Genomic DNA, 15827 nt, shown 5'->3' with positions numbered 1-15827 from the left:
ACCACAGCACACGGCACTTGCCATGGTGGGTTTGGGGTATAGTCAGTCTGCCAGCCCTTGTGAGCAAACCCCTCCCTAAATAGGTTTTTGATTTGGGAGGTCAAAAACTCCTTAGTTTGATATTTCTGAGCCCAAATCCTCCCTAAATGAGTGTTTCTCAGCTCCCTAAATTGGTGTTTCAGACACCAAAATATCTTTAAATGGGTGTTTCTGAGTTCAAAATACCCCTAATTTGCTTTCTTTGAGACTCAGAGCTCTCTAGCTCTCTAGCTTGTATTTTCTATAGCCAAAATCAGTGTTCTGGATCCCCAAAGCCCCCAAAATGATCTTTTTCCATTCCAAAGCTCCTCATATCACTATTATAGCACCCAAACTAGTGAAATGGAGGTTTTCTAAGCCATGAACTTGTGAAAATCAGTGTTCCTGATGCCCCTAAGTCAAGCCACGTAGCCTGTTTGCCACCAGACCGTGGAGTTGGCTCCCAGTGCTCCCAGTCTCCTCCCGTGCATTCCCGGTGCCTCTGGGAGGCCTCCAGGAGCAGGGAGGGGCCGCTGGGTGTGCCCATTTCCCCCCACGCCGCCCAAGGAGCTGCTTCCTAGTCGGGGCATTTTCACTTTCAGTTTTCAAGGCATTTACAGGAAGTCGGTGCAAAACCGAGAAAGGAGCTGCTGGGGGAGGAGGCAGGAGCCCTGGGGGTGAGAAGGGGAGCAGGCGGGGACGGAGAGGGGTCGAGCGGGCGAGGAAGAGCGTGACGAGCCCCCCGGTGCTCACACCCCCACGGCGGAGCTGCTTCTTCCCAGCCTTGTTCCAGGTAGGTGACAGCCCCTTGCTCCTGTATTTCCCCACGGCTTGCTCCTTCTGCTTCCGAAAGTAATGTTTCTGAGCCCAAAAGCTCCCGAATTGGAGTTTCTGCACCCCTAACAATCCAGTATTGCTTGTTTTGATCTCAGAAGCTGCATACATGTTTGGTTTGTTTTTGTTTTTTTCTGAGCCAAAACCATCCCTAAATGGTTTGGAAGGCTGTGCCTGGGTGTTGGTGGAATGCAGTGGGAGGGCAGAGGCTCTGCCAGGAGGGAGTGTCGGGGAGGATGAGGATGGGAGGTTTGAAGAGCATCTGGGGTACATGGAGATCCTCCACAAGATGGGCAAAGGTTGACTTGCGTGAGTGAGCAGTGGAGGGGTCAGAAAGCGGGGACACTGTCTTGGCAGTCTAGAAACTGCTTGATCATCAGGGAGAGTTGGCAGAAGAGCTCTGGGAGCAATTTGGAGGAGTCTGCAGGCCAGTGAGCAGGTTCCCATGGGGAATGGCAACTGCCCTGGCATACATGGCCAGGCAGAGGGTTTGCCCCCTCTGCCCAGCACATCCACAGCACACCTGCCCAGTGACACGGGCACTGTGGCAGTCAGGAACCACTGCACTGGTGGCTAGCTGAGGGGGGAATCCTCCAGCTGTCCTTCAGGTGTTGGTGAGATTTCCTTAAGAATATCAGTGTCTGCAACAACAAAACCAACAACAGAAGTGTGACACTGCCCAAACAGAAATATCTGCAGCGGAGCAATCTGCACCTGCAGTCGCCCATCTAGGCAAGGCCAATGGAATCCCTATTGGCAATGTACAGCAGTGACACCCCCTCCTCACAAGACTTCATGGGCAGTGACTGTCCCTCTGTGCTGGGCACTGCTGAGGCCCTCAAGTGCTGTGTCCAGTTCTCCCAGGGAGAATTGAATGGGAAAAGGACGCTGCTCCCGGAACCATCCTGGGGCCTTCACAGGCCTTTGCTGAGGCTTGAAGGATCCCTGCTGCCCTCCAGAGTCCCCAGGGCTTTCAGTGCCTTTGCCTCTTTGAGGCCCAGCTGTGCTGCAGAGGGTCAGGGTCCAGTCAAGAAGCATTGCAGGAAGACCGTAAAGTTAATATTTCATGGAATTCCCATTCAAAGTCCATTGTCTCTTCCTGCTCACAGTCTGCAGATACGAATCCAGTACCTAATTCATTCCTACAAAGAGAAAAAATTGTCAATTCAGGCCTTACATACTTATTTAATTTTTTTTTTTCTATCTGATAGCAAAAATTGCTGCTGTGATTCTTGCTGCACATTAACTGGGAGGAAAGTAAAAAGTAAGTAGCATATTGATATAGGCACAGCCATGATTATAGGGTGCCATGATTTCATTGTGGGCAATTGTTTGTTTCTTTGACGTTAGCTGATTAGATAAATTTTAAATCTGAAAATACAATGAAATATTGTTTTGTAGAGTATAACTTAGTAATATAAATACAAAAATTAAAACAATACCTCATCTTAGCACCCCAACGAAAGCATAATGATATTTCACCACCACTCATACAGTCCTCCTGTATTTCACTCAGATACTGGTATTAATGCCAATGCATAATTCAAAATGTCTAATTGATTGAGCCTCTCTTGGCAGACCAGACTCTGTTGGCTTCCGGCCAACAAAGGCATCACTGGCAATGCAGAAGAGAGATTTTCTTCTCCTTTTTTTTTTTTTCTGGCTGTACTTTTTCTTTCTCCTCCCTTCCCCCCCTGCTCCTCCCGTTTGTTTTCTTTTTCCTTCTCCTCCCCTTTCCTCCTTTTGCCCCTGCCCTTTTCTTTTTTCCTTCAAAGCTTCAGCTTTGGCTCAGGATTAAACATCTGGCCCTGCATAAGATAATTTTCTTGTCTAAACCAGTTGTCAGGGCTCCTTCTAAATGTGTGAGAGAGACAGAGAGAACCATTTTTCTCTGAGAGAAGTGAAGAATTTGTGAGAAGCAGGGTGACCCATTTCTGGAAGCATAACCATCTTTCCCTGAGTGATGATCTGAGGTACATGTCTGTGTTCATAATAGCAGAGACACATTCATGACACCTCCACGTGCACATCATCTATTCATTGTTGCTGTTTAAGAAGCCATCACTCTATTGCTCTGCTTTCAGGAGGAAGAACCCTCAACTATTGAGTGTTTTATGCCATTTATATTCTTTCCCTCCTTTCAGACCATAGCAAAATAGGGAAAGGTAGTGGGAGGAAATAGAGCAGGGTTCAGTCCTGGGCTTGGACCCGTGCAACAGCCATGGGCCCTGGGCCAGTGGCTTCTCTTGGGTCCCTGCTGGCATTTCTCTATTTACAGTCCTCAGCGGAGCTCTTTTCCTCACCAGGGTCTATACTCCCTTTCAACACCAGGAAATCTTTCTCAACATGTAGCAGCTTTTGGCAAAAGGGTTCCTTAATTCAGTCCAGGTCCACTTTCGTCTGTGGAACATGGCCCTGGGTAAAGAAAACAGAAAGTCACAAGGAGCAGACAGCACAGGGAAATGGAGGGCAAGAAAGAGAGGGAGAGCAGAGCGTGGCAGTGAGCTGTGCCCTGAGCAGACCCTTCCTCACTCCTGAGCAGTCCCTGTTTCTGCCTTCACCTTACCATTGTCCTCTGATGGCTGTGGTCAGAAGGGACAGGCGGCTTTGTTGGAAGGGTCAGCAAGGCCATGCTTTCTGCAGCCAGCTGTGCAGAAGAGGATATTAAGGAACCTTCCCAGTCTGACCATTCCCAAGGGTCTCTGGCCATCACACTCCAGCCACCAGAGATGTTCAGTGCTGGGAGCCCCTCCACAGCTCCAGTGCCCCAATGGGCCCTGCTGGACTCCTACCATCCCCCACTCCCACTCAGCCCCTGTGTCATCCCTGCTTCCAGACCAGGTTTCCCACAGCAGAGTCTCAGATGTCTGATTCCATAAAGCCATTTGTTCCCCGTGCAGTAACACAGGAACAGCCTGAGCTGTTCCTCCAACAAAGGAACCCCTAAGTTTTATCTCCTCACAGTCCTCATGCCCAAGGCTCAAGTGTGGGTCTTCCTCCCAAGCCCTCGGCTCCTGCTGGGTCTCTCAGTGTCCCTTCCCCAGCTGTGCCACCACTCTTGGTGCCCTTTGTTCTGCTTTGTTGGCAGTTCAAGGGCTCTTGTCTCAGGCTCCCACCTGGTGCTCAACTTGCATCTGGCACTGTAGCTGCCCCCAGCCACCTGCACCAGGTGTGTTCACAACCAGGAGGAGAGGGGAGTGGGAGTGAGGTGGCTTCAGTTTTCTCTTTGTTACTCAGTTTGCTGCTCTACTGGGAATTGCAGAGAAAGCAAAGCAATCGTTCCAAAGTCGAGTCTGGCTTGCCCATGATGGCAACTGGTGAAGGGATGTCCTGGGCTCTATGTGAGCTCCTGAGTCATATTTTTTCCTCCAGTCTAGTTGAGGAGGGGAAGTGAGCTAAGTTTGGTTGGCATCTGCAGCCAGCCATGTCACTTGTCCTTTCTCCATAGATTCCTTTATAGCTGGTCAGGATAACCTCCAGGATTTGAGTCTGAAGGAATGAAAAATGGTCCCTTACCTCGGTGGAAAATTGTGGGTGGGGTTGAACACCACATTCTGCACTCTGCAAAAGCAGAAAATCTTAATTTTCCCCAAGGAAGATGATGTACATGTCTGTGAGAATTCTCAGAGCTCCAGAGCAGACAAGATTTAAGGTTAGGGACCAGGTGGGAGTACAGCAGAACATCTTATCAACTGCATTATCTTCTCTAGTCCTGTGACCACCACAGAGACTTTGCCCCTCTTTTCCCTTGCATTGCAGAGTGAACCTTGAGAAAAGGACACAGGAGACAAGAAACAAGGACATGGCTGAACCGAGTAAAACCTTAAGTAAGTAACGTAAGTATTACTTCTGTTTAGACAGTGGTGGAAGGGAAAATAAGTAATTTAAAAAACCCTGAGTGGATCAGAGGTTTGAGTAGTTTAAGGGGCATATGTGTCCCAAAGAAGCTCTTCAATGCATTTTTTAAATCCTTATGGAAATATTGTAGTGAAGATTTCTCTTTTTAGTTTTTCTGCTCATGTGAGCCCGATGGCCACAAAAAAAAAAAAAAAAAAAAAAAAAAAAAAAAAAAAAAAAGTTCATGGCAGCATGTTCAAGGAGGCCAGTTTGAGTCTGCAAGTAAGTGTGGACTCATGTATCCCATTCCTCTCCTCTGTGGCCACCATCCTTGTGAACCTTCGGGAAGGGATGTGTTATCCCTGAGAGAAGTGACACCAGTGGAGGTCTCTCCCCCGAGGACATTGCCTGCAGAACCCCTTCCAGAGCACAGCAGAAGTCCTGGCCTTTGGGGAGGGATCAGTTTGGTCAGAGGGGTGACCTTTGACCAGAGGCACGTCCTACTCTAGCTGGGGGTGTTGCTGAGCAAGACTTTGAGGGGTCAGGCTGAAATGAATGTGCTAAGGGTCAGTGAAGGGTCCTGGGAGGTCCCTCTCCACTCCCGGAGTTAGGCAGAAGAGCCTCACCCTCTTGTGGGTGGCTGTGCTCTGGTGGGACTGAGGCACCTGTGAGGTGCCTGAGTGCTGTGGCAGCTGAGGCAGCTTCCTGGCCCAGGAGAGCCTCAGTGGGCCCCAAGGGTCAGAAACCCTCCAGCACTGCTGTGAGGCTCCTGGTCCACAGGACCTCGTGGTTCCTGGGTTGGCTGTGGGATGTGTTCTGCTCCAGAACCTGCTCAGTGCCATCCTGAAGTTCCTTGGGGAAAGGCCCTTGTTAAATATCCTGTTTTCCTTTTGATTTTATTTTTATATGTACCTGCTCTCCAGTAACAACGGCTGCTGTGCTTCTGTCTGAAAACGTCATAGAATGGGCATTCAGCAGATATCGTAAGTGTGTTGGATCGCATTCCTCTTGTCTGTGGCCATCCTTGGGAACCCTTGGGATGGGATGTGTAATCCCTGAGAGAAGTGAAGCCAGTGGAGGTCTCTCCCCCAAGGACATTGCCTGCAGAACCCCTTCCAGAGCACAGAAGGGCTGGCCTTTGGGGAGGGATCAGTTTGGTCAGAGGGGTGACCTTTGACCAGAGACACGTCCTACTCTGGCTGAGGGTGTTCCCTGCAATTGGTAATGCTTTTGAAGACATAGCACATCCCTTCTGGGATTTCCTTTCCTTTCCTTCCTAAAGGAGGAATCTCATCCTGAGCTTAGCTACAGGGACAAAGGCAGAAGCCTTTCTGTGCAGGTGAGTGCCAGTCCTTGCCCACACTCTCTGGAAACTAAACCCTGCCAAGCAAGAAGGAGATCCAGAGCTCTGTCATGCATGAGGACCCAGTGCAGTCAAATCAAACAATCCCTCCTGTCCATAAATTCCCATTTCCAAAGGCCAGTCCTTTGTTACAATGCCCATCCCCATGCAGATGCCCAGGACCCCAGGATCCCAGGGTGTAGAGATGTCCCAGCAGTGGGCTTTTCCCAGCACAGACCCGGACAGCCTGGAGTAGAGAAAACAAAACCCCAACCTGTAGGAAGACCCAAGAAGAGACCCTCAAGAAGAGAGTTCGAAACAGAGGACTTGGTCATCCCCTGCAGGATGGATGGTCTCCCCTTCAAGCAAGCAATGTCAGTTTCCCACTGACACCAATCTTTTTCTACAGGAAGGAGAAAGAATGAGAAGACAAAAAAAGACATGGAGTGTAAGATGGATATAGACTTCCAGGAGCTCAAGAAAAAAATGGAAGCCTTGCATGAATCGTTCACAGAATTGCAGGACACCAAACAGTCTGAGCTTGAAGGCCTCAGAACACACCTAGAGAACAACAAAGGTGAGCAGGGCCCTTGCCAAGCAGATGTTTCTCTCTGAAGGCAGAAGCTGCTCTACAGGCCGAGCACCCTGTGAGCTCACCCTGCTCAGCTCCTCAGAGGGGATGGGGAGGGACAGTCCTTCCTCAGGGAGCAGCTTCTGTGATCCATGGCACCAAAACACCTCCGTGCTGAAGTGTTCTCTGCAGGTGCAGGTGGTCCAAGTCCCTCTTCTGTCCGTCACCTTTGCAGAGGGTGTGTGCTGGGAGTTCTCACATTGCCTCATACTTGTTAAGGTTCCCCCCTTGAAGTCCTGTTCCCATCTCCCTCTCTTTCCCCACTGCCCCTCTCCAGCTCTCCCACTGCTGGTGCCATGCTGGGGCACATGTGAGACCAGCCTTGTTTCCGTATGGATGATCAGCAGGGAGAGGAGCTTCCCTGAGCAGAGCCTGGACGTGTCTGTGAGCACAGGGCCTGTGGAGAGCAGCTCTGCCTGCAGGAGCTGGTGCTGGGAAGGGGAAGGAGTCAGCTGGGGCACAGACACCAGTGTGGCCTGGCTGGCCCCAGGCTGTGCCCCTGGGCCTGGCTCAGGGGGGACACAAAGTGTGTTGGGAATGGCCTCGTGCCCTCCGGGCAGGGAAAGGTGAGAAACGATCGGCCTTCCCTGACCATGGGTCCTGTTCTTGTTGTGGCTTCAGCCAGCAAACCATGGCAAGGAGCAGCTCAGAGGAGTCCAGGGAAACCCCTGGAATTCCTGCGGGCTCAAGCCACTGTGGGCTTAGAATTATACCTGTGACCCACTTTTCAGAGCTGGACCTCTATTGGGCTATAGAAAGCACAAATGAAAGGTTGAAAATGGGTTGAAAACTTGGTCTGGGTTTCTTGTCCCCTCCCTGCTAAAATCCGTGGTTAAAGAGAAAACCATTCCCAGATGCTACCTTCATGGCCAAATGGAATTTCTGTGAGGTGAGGATTTCTAAGGGGGAATGAGGAATGAAAAAACCACACACAGGAGAGACCCTCTGTCAGGGAGGTTAAATCAGAGCCTTTGGGCATCCTTGTGTCAGATAGCTGATCTCCTGCTCAAGGAGGAAACAGCAGTGACCCAGTAACATCTTCCTTTCTTCACAGGAAACAAAGTGGAGGAAATTGTATGGTCCGTGAAATCCAGGTTGAAGAAATACCTCCGGCAGTTCTCACATGGAATTCGAACTCTGGAAGAAAATATAGAGGATTGGTCAGAGACCACAGAGTATGAGCTTCAGCGTCTTCGAGCAGAGCTGCAGAAGAACAAAGGTGAGCAGGGCCCTTGCCAAGCACACTTCCATCTCTTTGAAGGCAGAAGCTGCTCTACAGGCCGAGCACCCTGTGAGCTCACCCTGCTCAGCTCCTCAGAAGGGATGGGGAGGGACAGTCCTTCCTCAGGGAGCAGCTTCTGTGATCCATGGCACCGAAACACCTCCGTGCTGAAGTGTTCTCTGCAGGTGCAGGTGGTCCAAGTCCCTCTTCTGTCCGTCACCTTTGCAGAGGGTGTGTGCTGGGAGTTCTCACATTGCCTCATACTTGTTAAGGTTCCCCCCTTGAAGTCCTGTTCCCATCTCCCTCTCTTTCCCCACTGCCCCTCTCCAGCTCTCCCACTGCTGGTGCCATGCTGGGGCACATGTGAGACCAGCCTTGTTTCCGTATGGATGATCAGCAGGGAGAGGAGCTTCCCTGAGCAGAGCCTGGACGTGTCTGTGAGCACAGGGCCTGTGGAGAGCAGCTCTGCCTGCAGGAGCTGGTGCTGGGAAGGGGAAGGAGTCAGCTGGGGCACAGACACCAGTGTGGCCTGGCTGGCCCCAGGCTGTGCCCCTGGGCCTGGCTCAGGGGGGACACAAAGTGTGTTGGGAATGGCCTCGTGCCCTCCGGGCAGGGAAAGGTGAGAAACGATCGGCCTTCCCTGACCATGGGTCCTGTTCTTGTTGTGGCTTCAGCCAGCAAACCATGGCAAGGAGCAGCTCAGAGGAGTCCAGGGAAACCCCTGGAATTCCTGCGGGCTCAAGCCACTGTGGGCTTAGAATTATACCTGTGACCCACTTTTCAGAGCTGGACCTCTATTGGGCTATAGAAAGCACAAATGAAAGGTTGAAAATGGGTTGAAAACTTGGTCTGGGTTTCTTGTCCCCTCCCTGCTAAAATCCGTGGTTAAAGAGAAAACCATTCCCAGATGCTACCTTCATGGCCAAATGGAATTTCTGTGAGGTGAGGATTTCTAAGGGGGAATGAGGAATGAAAAAAACCACACACAGGAGAGACCCTCTGTCAGGGAGGTTAAATCAGAGCCTTTGGGCATCCTTGTGTCAGATAGCTGATCTCCTGCTCAAGGAGGAAACAGCAGTGACCCAGTAACATCTTCCTTTCTTCACAGGAAACAAAGTGGAGGAAATTGTATGGTCCGTGAAATCCAGGTTGAAGAAATACCTCCGGCAGTTCTCACATGGAATTCGAACTCTGGAAGAAAATATAGAGGATTGGTCAGAGACCACAGAGTATGAGCTTCAGCGTCTTCGAGCAGAGCTGCAGAAGAACAAAGGTGAGCAGGGCCCTTGCCAAGCACACTTCCATCTCTTTGAAGGCAGAAGCTGCTCTACAGGCCGAGCACCCTGTGAGCTCACCCTGCTCAGCTCCTCAGAAGGGATGGGGAGGGACAGTCCTTCCTCAGGGAGCAGCTTCTGTGATCCATGGCACCGAAACACCTCCGTGCTGAAGTGTTCTCTGCAGGTGCAGGTGGTCCAAGTCCCTCTTCTGTCCGTCACCTTTGCAGAGGGTGTGTGCTGGGAGTTCTTACATTGCCTCATACTTGTTAAGGTTCCCCCCTTGAAGTCCTGTTCCCATCTCCCTCCCTTTCCCCACTGCCCCTCTCCAGCTCTCCCACTGCTGGTGCCATGCTGGGGCACATGTGAGACCAGCCTTGTTTCCGTATGGATGATCAGCAGGGAGAGGAGCTTCCCTGAGCAGAGCCTGGACGTGTCTGTGAGCACAGGGCCTGTGGAGAGCAGCTCTGCCTGCAGGAGCTGGTGCTGGGAAGGGGAAGGAGTCAGCTGGGGCACAGACACCAGTGTGGCCTGGCTGGCCCCAGGCTGTGCCCCTGGGCCTGGCTCAGGGGGGACACAAAGTGTGTTGGGAATGGCCTCGTGCCCTCCGGGCAGGGAAAGGTGAGAAACGATCGGCCTTCCCTGACCATGGGTCCTGTTCTTGTTGTGGCTTCAGCCAGCAAACCACGGCAAGGAGCAGCTCAGAGGAGTCCAGGGAAAGCCCTGGAATTCCTGCGGGCTCAAGCCACTGTGGGCTTAGAATTATACCTGTGACCCACTTTTCAGAGCTGGACCTCTATTTATTGGGCTATAGAAAGCACAAATGAAAGGTTGAAAATGGGTTGAAAACTTGGTCTGGGTTTCTTGTCCCCTCCCTGCTAAAATCCGTGGTTAAAGAGAAAACCATTCCCAGATTCTGCCTTCATGGCCAAATGGAATTTCTGTGAGGTGAGGATTTCTAAAGGGGAATGAGGGATATAAAAAACCCAAACCGTCAGGAGAGCCCTGAGGAGAGTTCCTCTGTCAGGGATATTAAACCCTTGAGCATCCTTTTGTCAGATAGCTGTCTCCTGCTCAAGGAGGAAACAGCAGTGACTCAGTGATAGTGTTCTTTCTTCACAGAAGAGGTCGAAATTGTATGGTCCCTGAAATCCAGGTTGAAGAAATACCTCCGGCAGCTCTCACATGGAATTCAGAGTCTGAAAGAAAATGTAGAAGATTTGTCAGAGACCATAGAGTATGAGCTTCAGTGTCTCAGACCAGAGTTGGAGAAGAACAAAGGTGAGCAGGGCCCTTGCCAAGCAGATGTTTCTCTCTGAAGGCAGAAGCTGCTCTACAGGCCGAGCACCCTGTGAGCTCACCCTGCTCAGCTCCTCAGAGGGGATGGGGAGGGACAGTCCTTCCTCAGGGAGCAGCTTCTGTGATCCATGGCACCGAAACACCTCCGTGCTGAAGTGTTCTCTGCAGGTGCAGGTGGTCCAAGTCCCTCTTCTGTCCGTCACCTTTGCAGAGGGTGTGTGCTGGGAGTTCTTACATTGCCTCATACTTGTTAAGGTTCCCCCCTTGAAGTCCTGTTCCCATCTCCCTCCCTTTCCCCACTGCCCCTCTCCAGCTCTCCCACTGCTGGTGCCATGCTGGGGCACATGTGAGACCAGCCTTGTTTCCGTATGGATGATCAGCAGGGAGAGGAGCTTCCCTGAGCAGAGCCTGGACGTGTCTGTGAGCACAGGGCCTGTGGAGAGCAGCTCTGCCTGCAGGAGCTGGTGCTGGGAAGGGGAAGGAGTCAGCTGGGGCACAGACACCAGTGTGGCCTGGCTGGCCCCAGGCTGTGCCCCTGGGCCTGGCTCAGGGAGGACACAAAGTGTGTTGGGAATGGCCTCGTGCCCTCCGGGCAGGGAAAGGTGAGAAACGATCGGCCTTCCCTGACCATGGGTCCTGTTCTTGTTGTGGCTTCAGCCAGCAAACCATGGCAAGGAGCAGCTCAGAGGAGTCCAGGGAAACCCCTGGAATTCCTGCGGGCTCAAGCCACTGTGGGCTTAGAATTATACCTGTGACCCACTTTTCAGAGCTGGACCTCTATTTATTGGGCTATAGAAAGCACAAATGAAAGGTTGAAAATGGGTTGAAAACTTGGTCTGGGTTTCTTGTCCCCTCCCTGCTAAAATCCATGGTTAAAGAGAAAACCATTCCCAGATGCTGCCTTCATGGCCAAATGGAATTTCTGTGAGGTGAGGATTTCTAAGGGGGAATGAGGAATGAAAAAAACACACACAGGAGAGCCCTGAGGAGAGACCCTCTGTCAGGGAGGTTAAATCAGAGCCTTTGGGCATCCTTGTGTCAGATAGCTGATCTCCTGCTCATGGAGGAATGATTAGTGACCCAGTGACATCATTCTTTCTTCACAGGAAAGAAGGAGGATGAAAGTTCAAATTTCTGCATGGAGACAAAAGTTCCGCAGCTCTCCTATAGAATTCAAACTCTGGATCCAGAGTTACAGGAGAGGTGGGAGTTCCCAAATCATGAGCTTCAGTTTGTCACAGCAGGCCTGGAGAACAGCCAAGGTGTGTGTCCTAGGGTGACTGTGTATCCCACAATCGTCTGTTAGGTGCAAAGGGGAGGGCAAGCGCGGTTTGTTTTTCCCCAGGAAAACTCTGCTCATCGGAGTGACCTTGAAGCGGGGGAGTTGGAACACTGCAAGACGAAAGAAGCTCTGTTGTTAGTTAGTTAGTTTAGTGCTAGCGTAGTTAGATGCTGTAGAATAGCTGAAGCTTTTTGCTTTTTTTTTCCCTTCTTTTTTCCTTTTTTTTTTTCCTTCCTTTTTTTCTTTTTTGCCCTCTCCTCAGAACTTTTCCAACCTTTCCAGATTAAGGACCTAGGGGAAGCACCAGGGCCTCCACAGGGGACCCACCCCACCAAGACCAGCCCTGCACATCTCCTTTTCTCCCAACGTCAGTGGAGACGGAGCGGTGGAGCACAGTGACGACCCTCAAGAGGAGACTTTCTTTAAGTTTGTTATCCCTCCGTAAGCGGCACGAAGCTCTTGTCATCGAGTATTGTGCTGGGAGTGCTTTGCCTGTTTAATAAACAGGTTTTTTCCACTTCTCTCTGAGGAAGTCTTTTCCTGAACCGGTTGGGGGAGGGGAGGGGGAGCCCCCTGGGGGCGTTTCTCCCAAAATCTGCCTGAAACCACCACAGCAGATCTCACTCAGCCAGGCAGGGTCCCAGCAGGCTGCTGTGGCCTCGCAGGTGTCTGGTTCAGTGTCTGCTGACTCCTGGGCTGTGCAGACGGAGAGGGACCACCAGAGGGGACATGCACCGGGATTGTGTAGGGACCTCCGGCAGTGAGACTCCCAGAGGTGTCTTTGGGGTATAGGTCACCGTTTGTAAGTGAAGAGGTTCTCAATTTCAATAGCAGTGTTCAGTATTGTTGGGGAGGATGAAGCCAGAAAGCCCTGTAAATATGATTGCTTAGACTCTGAGAATGTGAAACCTGTAAATGAGATAGAATTGAAAGTAAATTTTGATGTTTGAGATGTCCTAGCTACTGGATGTCTGGGAAAACAGCTATGTGACCAGCTGAAGGTCACCTGCAGCCAGACCCAGGTCAAATGGAATGTTCTGTCTCACCCCAATGTGTGGTTCATCCCACACCTGTTACCCTCCCCTGAAGTATCAGGTATCTGTGACCCCATTGGCACAAGCCCTGTCCCAGCCCACCTTGAAGCCTCCTGATAAAGGGTCCCGAGGGGGCTGGACGCCCTCTTTGCCTGGCACCCTTCTCCAAGGACTTTCCTCTCTTGGAATTTCCTCTCCCTTCCCCCACCTCCCTAGGCCTTGCCACGAGCTGCAGTCTGGCAGCTCAGAGCAAGGCCTCCTCATCCTTTACAACAAACCTCATCTTCTAAAACCCAGCTTCAGAGATCTCTCTTCTACATCCATCCACACCGTCCTGGAGTCCACAGCAGAGAAGCAATCTCTACAAGTATGACATAGGATCGGTTTTCCCATAGAGGTAATTGCAGGAATAGAGGAATTGCAGTTTCTGAAGGCTACTTTTGTTCACCAGGTAGCAGTTTATTACTGTGCCTCCCGTTTTTCTATCTGTTAGCAATGTCCTCTCCCCATTAAAAAGGGAAAGAACTGCTTTCAAAACGGTATTGCAAAAAGCTTTAACTTCTCAAATTGTAATTTCTGTACAGTTCACCTTAAAGCCACGTAGTTCCAAGGCAGTGCGTAAAAAGGATCAAATTTTCCCCGTTTTCCAGGCAATCACCTCAGTCAGTAGGAGAGGTGGTGTAGGTTTTGGACCACGAATATTGTACATGTCAAATGATACTTTGTCTTCTCAATAGATACATTCCAGGTGCTTCTGACTTGGACGGAGTCTTTCCAGACGTGAATCAAATATCACAAACACTGTTTTGCTCTCCCTCCTTTCTACGGAACACTTGGTCTTTGTTGGTGTGAATGAATAGAACTAGCAATGTATCCTAAAGAATTTTGATGTTCCATTGATGCAAACTATGATTTCAGTAGATTTTGCCTTCCTATGGAAGAAGGGATTCAATTTAGAATTAAAATGTCCATAAATAAGGTGTTTCAAAAAGTGATGTATTTTATGGCTAAATAGATTGCAATAATGTTTTTGTACCTCTAGAAAAATACTTCCATAATCTGGAAAATTCCTATATCCTAGGAAAATGATAGAGGAATATGATGAAGGATATGGAAAATCTGGACTAAAATCAGAATTTTAAAAAGTAAGTAAGGAAGACCCATGAGAAAGCATGTATGCTTTTTTTTTACTTCTGCAGCAAACTGGCATGCCTTTTTAACTGCTATGTGATTATACAGGATGAACAGAGTATTTGTAAAATCTTTTTTGACAAATACAAAAACATGATTCCAAATTCTTCAAGTCAAATTAAATAGCTTGCTATTAGGGGGACTAAATTGCATTGTATTTAAAAATAGTTCACAGGCTTCTTGTACTCATTTTGTGACAATAAAATGTTTGTGGTGTTTTGTTTTTTTTAATGAACATTTTTACTTGGTACAAGCAAGTGTTTGAAGGCTTTGTTGATTTTTTTAACATTTACTTATTTGTTGGTTTGGGGTTTTTTTCTCTCTTTTCAGATGAATAACTTGGTGACAGCAGTTGTAGGATTTATAGAGGACACATTCCAGGTCACTCCTAATCCAGATGAAGTGAGCGAGGTTTTCGTTGAGCCTTTGGAGTACTTTGTCAGGCCCTTAAATTACAAGACCTTCCCTTACCAAGCCTCCTCAGGTTATTTAACTCGGATACACTGCTTTACATACGATGATCAGGAACGTAAAAGGTCATTCAAGATATGGGGACTGACTGCACACTTTGCTGTATTTCTTGCTCTTGTAATTTTTGGAGAGAGACCTACCTTTGAAGTGGATTATGATCTTGACAACTTAATTTCATCCTCCGAGAATAACGTCATTAATTTGTATGCATCTATATGTGAAAGGAAGAAGAGTAACCTGTGATAACTTGGTCTGGCGATTCATTTCTTTTGAAAGAGGAAAAAGGAGGTTTATTTCCTTTGTACCCATTTTTTGAAAGCTACACTTGAATTTCTTCTGAATTGGGAACTTCAAGTTGACAGTCCCTAGCTAGATTCATACAATTTTTATTCTCTTTTAAGAGCTGTGAGAAGCACACCTTGTGGCTCTGCTCAACTCCCTGACAGGAGGGGACGGCCAGGGAGGGCAGGCTCTGCTCCCAGAGAACAGCCACAGGATGGGAGGACATGCTAGAGCTGCAGCAGGGGAGGTTCAGGTTGGACATCAGGAGGAATTTCTTCACCAAAGGGTAATTAGACCTTAGATTAGAGTGGACTGACCAGGGAGGTGGTGGAATCCCCACCCCTGGAGGTGTCCAGGGAACGACTGGCCGTGGCACTCAGTGCTCCGGTCTGGGTGGCAAGGTGGGGATCAAGCACGGGTTGGACTCGGTGGTCTCAAAGGTCTTTTCCAACCTGATTGATTCTGTGGTGCTGTGAATTGGTAAATCCAGGTGTTCTCCCAGCACCTGTCGGGATGAATCCCAGTACTCTTGCCCAAGGGGAGTGTCTTTTAGCCATCAGGAAGTCTTGGGCTGCCTCGCAATGGCAGAAGCAGAGGAACGCCCAATTCTTTGCCACCAACCTGGGCAGCAAAACTAAAACTTTTCAGAACTTCTCGTAAGATTGCTGAAATTCTTCAGAATAATCATTGTTCTGTTATTCCCGCTTTGTATAATTAAACCTACCCTGAAGAAAAAAATGTAGCAGAGACCAGCAGATGTGTAAAGTAGTTGGTTTGGACATAACTGGAGTTCAGCACTGGTGACATCTTGTTCTAGTCAAGAGTTGCAGAATTCTTTTGCATATCTTGAGCCATGTGTTTGCAGGCACAGCACCTGCACTGCTGTTGCACCACTGCACTTGAATAACTCTGTTATTCCCTCACAAAATTTGGGCTCTGCCCAAGAACAAGGTGCTACAGTCCTTTGCTGCTGGTTCCCGTGTGGAGCAGCTCCCTTCCCGCTGGCTGAGCTGCTCAGGCCCTGCAGGGCTGAGGCTTTTCCCCACTGCTGGGCACAGACTGATGGAGCAGCACTGCTGAACACAGGGACACACAGAGGGAGCAGAAGCA

The 15827-nt window shown here is 49.7% G+C and overlaps 1 protein-coding gene across 4 annotated transcripts; it reads left to right on the top strand.

Moving 5' to 3' along the window:
* Positions 1 to 673: 673 nt before the first annotated feature.
* On the top strand, positions 674 to 15049 carry LOC120747610 (rootletin-like). Of its 4 annotated transcripts, none has more exons than XR_009208705.1 (11): positions 674 to 811; positions 2064 to 2116; positions 4612 to 4679; positions 5613 to 5672; positions 6441 to 6608; positions 7717 to 7881; positions 8993 to 9157; positions 10284 to 10439; positions 11564 to 11719; positions 12022 to 13918; positions 14295 to 15049. XR_009208705.1 is itself a non-coding variant. In XM_040053628.2 (10 exons), the coding sequence occupies exons 3-10, from the start codon at positions 4655 to 4657 to the stop codon at positions 12024 to 12026; spliced, it is 903 nt and encodes a 300-aa protein (XP_039909562.1). In that variant the 5' UTR covers positions 674 to 811; positions 2064 to 2116; positions 4612 to 4654; the 3' UTR covers positions 12027 to 14043. The 4 variants fall into 4 exon arrangements, 1 of the variants encoding a protein (XP_039909562.1); XR_009208704.1 differs by having other exon boundaries at positions 10281 to 10439; XM_040053628.2 differs by lacking the exon at positions 14295 to 15049 and having other exon boundaries at positions 10281 to 10439; positions 12022 to 14043.
* Positions 15050 to 15827: the final 778 nt, after the last annotated feature.

Source organism: Hirundo rustica, unplaced genomic scaffold (assembly GCF_015227805.2).
Source record: "Hirundo rustica isolate bHirRus1 unplaced genomic scaffold, bHirRus1.pri.v3 scaffold_102_arrow_ctg1, whole genome shotgun sequence".
Classification (NCBI taxonomy): domain Eukaryota; kingdom Metazoa; phylum Chordata; class Aves; order Passeriformes; family Hirundinidae; genus Hirundo; species Hirundo rustica.
This window is presented reverse-complemented; position numbering and strand designations above follow the sequence as displayed.